The 7,742-nt window shown below is 35.8% G+C and overlaps 1 protein-coding gene across 1 annotated transcript in view; it reads left to right on the top strand.

The window, feature by feature from the left end:
* The window catches only part of LOC107745189 (roundabout homolog 2-like), a 198,771-nt gene that overhangs the window by 127,548 nt on the left and 63,481 nt on the right, over positions 1 to 7,742 (top strand). The window contains 3 exon segments of the mRNA XM_016559037.1: positions 4,392 to 4,549; positions 5,441 to 5,561; positions 5,928 to 6,066. Coding sequence (XP_016414523.1) covers positions 4,392 to 4,549; positions 5,441 to 5,561; positions 5,928 to 6,066 — 418 coding nt within the window.

Below are 7,742 nucleotides of genomic sequence, written 5' to 3'. Positions count from 1 at the left end.
TTATGATTTGGTACTCAAGAAACATTTCTTATTATTATCAGTGTTGAAAACAATTTTTGTGGAAACTGATTTTCTTTCAGATAATTTACTACTTGGAATTTATATTTTTTAATTATAAAATTATTATAAAAATTAAATTAATAAATGATATAATTTAAATGTAAAAAATATTTTTATTATGGATGGATAAGGTTAACTGTAAAAATTGTGACAATTATAAAACTATTTTAAGATTACCGAAAACTTTATTTAAAAATGAACATGAACATAAAATTCTAAATGTTCTATAATTAAAGGTGCAGTAGGAGATCTTGGAAAATGCTAACTTTAGCCTGATAGCACTGAAAGCGAACATACCACCCTCCCTGCACTCGCCGTCCAAAGCCACTCCCCCCGAACGCATATACGCTCACAGACCAGAATACCAGAGACAACATTACTACAATAGTCTACATCAGTGGTTCCCAATTCCAGTCCTCGGAACCGGAGGCCAAAAAATTAAGGGTTGCAAGAAGTTTTGATAGACCTGATATTGCGTGACTCCTAGTTGAGGGTTCCAAGTCGTCTTTTATTTCATGAAACAAATTAAAAATAACATGGCTTGGCAAACGACATGTTCGGATAATGTGTTCTTCTGGCATTCAAAATAAATGAATACGTGTGGAAAAATCGTATCCCTTCTACCACGTGCTCTCTGTTCTCTGCGGTGCCTCCTCTAGCAACAATAATTGCAGCCATTTCAAGTGCAAAGCAGTTTAAGACATGCTATTTTTGGGCGTTAAATAATCACTGTAAAAAAAAAAGTTGACCTAACTCAAAAAAATAAGGCAACTTATCACACTCAACTTGTTAAGTTAATCCAACTAGCAACGGACAACTTTAAAACTTTAGTTCATCTAATGAATAAAAGTCAGTTTACTGAGTGTTAAAAGATCTGTCAGAGCAACCAAAGATTTTTTAGCATTTAGCAATGCTAATCTTTTTTATCAATCCTCTTTCTTTTAAATTTACGTTTATTTTCAAAGCCTTCTACATGTTATGGGTAGTATTTGCCTCTTAAAACTAAAGGCAAACGTGTATGCAGAGACAAATGTATTAAACAAGTTGAGATGAGATGCACATATACAGTACCTCAGCACATGATTCTCAACCATGGTGAGGATCAACAAATTTTAAATCAGTAAAAATATGAACTCTCAGCAGCAGCAGCATCAATTAAGCCAGTAAAATTTAAAACAATGATAATCTTTGAGTAATCATTAACATGCTGCAATGCATGCTGGGAACTTGTGCAATATTGTTCAGTGTAAAATTGTTTGTTCAGATGACTCAATTTGAAAAGTTGGGACACCATTTGGATATGTTGTGAACAAATACTTGAGTATCTAAGTAAGGTAAACAAAGCAACTTTTGTTAGCGACGTGTTTAGAGTATTTTCAGTTCACACAAAAAATTCTTATTTAGTCTTCTACTAAAAATTCTTTGTTCAGGCTACTTTTTTTTACATTAGTAGGGGAGCGCGGGGCACAAAGTAACGCGGGGCAAGTTGTAACACACGTAGTTTAAATATTTCCACACATGCTAGCATAACCAAATTTTCAGCATTTACTAGTTACCATATCAACATTATATGGAGAAAAAACTATTTTTTACTTTAATTAATTTGAATGAGAAACAACGAGAAACAGGTGAATAAAGACTGACAGTCAATGTTTAATGTTAAGAAATTATTATTTCAAGACATGTAAAGCATTTTTGTTTATGTGGGCCGTCCCAAGCATGGTTGCAATGTGTTCATTGTCAAACTCCAAAATCAGATTATTTTTAATTCTTAAAAAACGCCATTATTTTATTTTATTTTATTGACAAAATATTTTAGTTTGTCTTGTATATTTTTTTCATTCGATCAGATAACATTTTAAGCTGTCATATGGTCATGTTACAACGTGCCCCTCAGATGTTACAATGTGTTCCACCTACGGGGCATGTTGTCACATTTCACTTCCAATTTTTGAGGGTAAATAAAGAAAAACGTATACACTGTAATTATGAAACAAAGCGACATATTTGTACTAGACAAGTGTGAAATTACTGTGGATAAAAAAAATATACTCTGAACCCCATGTGGATTTACACAAACTGAGAAAGTCAAAAAGTGTTACTTTGTGCCCCGCTCTCCCCTAGAACTTTTCGAAAGTTGGATTTTTTACAGTGTGGCGCAAACTTCAGTAAATCTCATTGCATGATTCATTTGAATACTCTCCTCCCATTAATTTTGCGTCTGAAAGGGAAACTCCAACAAATGCATATTCAATAAGGTCAGGCGCAAACATAACTCTGTCCAAGCCTTTTCAGCGCCCATTCTTCACTCTGCGTCTTTAGTAAAACCTGACAGTACTATTTTAACGCCAAAAGACGGTTTGCGCTGGCACAAGCTATTAGTAAAACTGGCCCTATAAAGCAGCAGTACGTAAGTCATATAAGAGATTTTTAGGCTGTAGTACAATCTCAGAGCACATTTATAATCTTGTTACAAGGATTTGCTGTTTTTTCGATGTATAAGGTGCCAAACATGTAGCAAGAAATAAAGAAAAGACACTGGAATATCCGGCCCTTTAATTGCCTTTGGCATTGACTATATCTGACAACTCCAAACACACTTAAGTACAAAGTAGCATATGTCCTTTTTTTAATGATCCTCTTGGCTTCCTTCCATTGCATCATCTCCTGTTACACTTTTCCACCGCAAACCCTTAACTTCACTCCAAAAGTTTTGAAATCTAGCCAAAGAAACTGCAAAGTTGCCAATGTTAACCCAAAAAACACCCCCTCCACCTCTACCAGCCGTCCTCCAGGAGGAAGAGAAGGAGGGTGGCGGAGGAATATTCGGCATATAAGCCTCTCCTTTAGCCTCCAGCCTGACAGACAGATGCTGCTCTCGCTAGCATGCGGGGGAGGGAGACGAACAATACATAAATATTAATCAGATGGAAGATCGAGAGGCTCATTGCACCCGGAGAGAGAGAAAGAGACATGTAAGAGAGCTGAAAGTCGAGGCTTTTGGAAGGATGAAAATGTAATTATGCGTATTGAATGTCTGTATACGGCCTGAGGCCAGAAAAAGTCATGAAGTTAAGAAATGTAAAACTACACATGCACAGCGCTTTGTCTGACTTTACAGCGTTATTCTCATTTGAACAAATCACTAACTCTAAGTATTAAACTTCAGCATGTAACTTGCCCTTGAGTGATGTCTGAAATCATGCAGTTTGTTGAGGGAGAGGTGTGCTGTAGAGCCCTGCGCGGGACATTTTGACAAAATGTAATGCTATTTGTAGAAATGTTTTCCACATTTTTCTTTACTGTCAGTGTGTAAAAAATGATTTCATAAAATAAGTGCTAATAAATATAATAATTATTATTATTATCATTATATTTGTCACATTAATATACCATTCAACTCATGTTAGAGTTTGAACAGCTTTAAACATGATTTATCCAGTCATATTTTTGAGTCTGAGTGCTCTTTTTCATAGTTATTATTAAATCACTTTAAAGTCATTATCTGATTCATAAATCTTAACTAAATCTCAACTAAGACAAATCGAGAGAATGTATCTCTATTAACACATTATCAGTTGACAGATCTATCCTTTTGTCTCTCACAGGTCAGCGCTAGAGTATAATTACCCAACTCATTTATTAATAAAGTGCTGTTGATGAATGTGAAGATGTGTACAGGTGTGTTTATTAATTCATTGCATTTATTCATTGCTGATAATTGGGTGACCTCATGTATGTTTTTGCTGTCGAGTTTATTGCTACATTAGTCATGGCCAGAGGCATAGCTGGTGATGAAAGTGTGAGCATGGGTGATTAGTTGGCACAGATTTACCCGCCCACCCACCGACTGTGTGTGTGTGTGTGTGTGTGTTGCCGTTCATTCCTTCCTCTGCTCCACGCATATGAGTGACACAGAGCTGGAGGGTACAATATGTCTTCCCTCACTCTGTTTGTTCTCCTGTCTCGATAGGGAACCCCATTAAGTCCAATTAAGTTTTCCTTGAAGTCACCCTATCAAATAAAACTCATACACACCTTCCTGTAGACGGGTGCCTTCATACGCAGCGTGATTTACTGTGTCTGGCATTCCCGTGACCTCAAAATACTTAACAGAACTTTCAAACAGGTGTCTCTCCTCACCCCTGTTGAATGGAAGCTAACATTTGAACACTGCTGGCGCGTGTTAACGTTTTAGAGGACTTAATGAAATGACATCTGTTTCAGCAACAAAAGAACATTTATTTGTGCCTCAGGGATTGTAAGCATGACTAAATTTGCAAATGGTTAAAGAACGAGCTAATCTTCCTCTCTCTCTCGCTCTCTTTCAGTGTTACGTGATGATTTCAGACAGAACCCTACGGATGTGGTGGTGGCTGCAGGAGAGCCGGCCATCCTGGAGTGCGTTCCCCCTCGTGGACACCCGGAACCCACCATCTACTGGAAGAAAGACAAAGTGCGAATCGATGAGAAGGATGACAGGATCAAGGTGAGAAATGGAGACTATTCATATTTAGGGTTGCAAAGAGCTGAAATGTTTCTGAAAAGTTTACAAAAAATCCAGGAAAGTGTCCAAAAATCCTGGAATGTTTCTGGAAATGTTCCTAGAAATCTTCTGCCTCTTTTCAACCCTATTCATATTCAGTTTGTTTGTATGGATTTTATTGTGTTTTTATTTTATTTTATTATTTAAAAATATTATAAATGTTATAAATTATTTACATTTTTATTTAAAAAAATCAAACAAAATCCTTTAAATTCACTTGCCTGCTTGTGCAAGAAATTTTTTTTTACATTTATGTATTTTGTTACACTTATATGGGTTTTGTTTGTTGTCTTGTTTTGTTTTGTTCTCTAAAGCCCTTGTTTTGTTTTGTTTTGTTTTGTTTTGTTTTGTTTTGTTTTGTTTTGTTTTGTTTTGTTTTGTTTTGTTTTGTTTTGTTTTGTTTTGTTTTGTTTTTGTTTTGTTTTGTTTGTTTTGTTTTGTTTTGTTTTGTTTTGTTTTGTTTTGTTTGTTTGCAACATTCACTTGCAAAAAATTTTGCAAGACCAAAAAAAAAAAAAATATCAAAACGTTTTTTTGTTTTAAGGCAAAAAATTCAGTCTACAAAGGTGTATTGTTCAAAGATAAATGTTTCTAAACTTATTGACACTTTTTTGCAACAAAGAAAGCTTTATTTGAGGTGTGGAATGGTGGTTAATGATCTAGCTTTGAATCTAGAACATTAAAGGTTCAAAACCAGCAAAAGGTGAATCATAAACCACATCTATTTTGCCCTTGAGCAAGGTATTTAACTTCAGGTAGCTCCACAGAGAGTGCTGCAGTAACTTATCGCATGAGTTGTCACAGAAACTGTAACGTTCCTGTCTTCCCCTTCAGATCCGTGGAGGGAAGCTGATGATCTCTAACACGAGAAAAAGTGACGCTGGAATGTACATATGCGTGGGCACCAACATGGTCGGCGAGAGAGACAGTGAGACGGCCCAGGTCACCGTGTTCGGTATGTGCCAACTATAGTCTGACATTTCTAAACCACAAAAAAAAGCCTTAAAATATAAACAAATATTTGAGTCATGCTCTGAAAATGTTTAACATCTCAGCTCATAGTTGATGCTTTTGTAAACAAGCAAGTTTGAAAGATTTTTCCAGCATGAGAGAATGTGTCATGCTTAATTCCTCTATTATGCTTGTGTCTTCACGTTAGTCATAAAACATGCTGGAACACAAAAGCGTATGATACACTTACACAATACCACAAATCTCTGTGAGAGCTTCTGTTCGGGATCTGTGACTCGATGCTGAGTCACGGCGAGTGAATGAGGTCTCCGCGTCCCTTATGTCCTTTTCTCGTCTGCTTGTCTTTCAGAGAGGCCCACGTTCCTACGACGGCCCATTAACCAGGTGGTTCTGGAGGAGGAGGCAGTGGAGTTTCGCTGTCAGGTGCAGGGAGACCCGCAGCCTACCATCCGCTGGAAAAAAGACGAAATTGATGTCCCCCGTGGCAGGTGAGACGGGTACACGCTGGCAGAGACGTCTGCCAATCTAAAGCATTATTTCAAACGTCTGCTCCCACAGCCATAAAAGCCGTTTGTGATGTAGGTGTTGAGCTCCATGCTGAGGCCCATTGTCAGAAACACATCAGCTCCGTCGTGAGGCCCCCTGCAGATAATATAAGCCAGAGCTGCGTCGTGGGCCTCAGTGGTTGTGTTCTTTTGCTCCGTGCTGAGGCCCTGAGGTAAAGACAGGTGAGGCTGCAGGTGGACTGGCAGGGCAAAAGAGATGTTACGAACCCTCAGGCCTCTTCATTCAAACTGTGATGGTGAGATATAAAGAGTGCGAGAGGATGAGAACGCTTTTGACAAAGATCATCCTTCCGGCCAGACAAAAAAAGATTTAGTCATGGACCAGATACATTGTGTCAAAAGCAATAAATCTGGGATTGAATTCATAAAAAACACAAGATAAGATGGGAAATGATCATAGGGCTGAGAAAGGATACTAAGAAGGATTTTACTCTTTTTACTCTGTTAATATTTTACTAATTTTACTCTTAAAAAGTATTATGGTGTGTTATTTTTTTATTTTATTTTTATTAAAATCTGAATTATATTATACACTTTTTATCATACAATTTTGGGGTCAGGTTTTGTTTCTTTTTTTTTTTAATTAGTACTTTTATTTAGCAGGGATGCATAAAACTGACAGTAAAGACATTTAAAATCTGTTATATATAAATATTTATATTTCAAATAAATGCTGTTCTTTTGAAATGTCTATTCATCAAAGAATCCTGAAAAGAAAAAAATATATAATATTATATATTATAGAAAAATATTAAGCACAACTTTTTTTCAATTTTGATAATAATAAAAAATATTTTCTGAGCACCAAATAAGCATAATTAGAATGATTTCTGTTTTTATTTATTATTTGAATTGTTTAGTCACATTTATATGATTTTTTTTTTGCAAATATAAAGATTTAAGATCTAAAACAAAGTTCACTTGCTAAAAAGTTCACTTGTTAAATCAGCATATTAAATATATTTCAGAATATTACTGTTTTGCTGTATTTTTGACTAAATGCTTGGTATTTCATTATTCTTCAAAAAATACAATGGTACATGTTCAAAAACACAGTATTGCCACTGTACCTTTTTCAAAACCCATAATAAAGCCATGGTACTTTTTTGTAAGTGTATTATTTGATGAAATATTCAGAAAGTCAAGTATTAAAAATAAATATGCAGCAAGAGTCAAAACAGCATCAGCAATTGAGATGGTTCCAAACAAGGATGTGAGCAGCGCTTGTGTTTTTTTAGTGCTATCATGCCATGTTTGTTTGTCTGTGTCTGTGATATTGCTCACGTCACCAGGCCACATGCTCTCACAAGCACGCAGACAAACCGTCCCGCCCCGTCTGTGTACTTTTCCCACATTCTCCATATCTACACAGATTTCAAAATACTTCTGAAAAGCCACTTTTTATTGTTGTTTTCATAGTTTTGCACTACAAATCATGTCAGAATATGTACTGTAATATGGGCAGAACTACTGTGGTTGAATTTGTATGCATTTATTGCAGGGTTTTGTAGTTAATTACAACTGAAACTAAAATTAAAACCATTGAAAAGACATTTTGATTACTTGAAATAAAATAAGCATTAGCTGAAATAGAATAA

The sequence above is a fragment of the Sinocyclocheilus rhinocerous genome, unplaced genomic scaffold (genome assembly GCF_001515625.1).
Source record: "Sinocyclocheilus rhinocerous isolate Xijiao unplaced genomic scaffold, SAMN03320098_v1.1 scaffold257, whole genome shotgun sequence".
NCBI classification, from domain to species: Eukaryota; Metazoa; Chordata; class Actinopteri; order Cypriniformes; family Cyprinidae; genus Sinocyclocheilus; species Sinocyclocheilus rhinocerous.
This window is presented reverse-complemented; position numbering and strand designations above follow the sequence as displayed.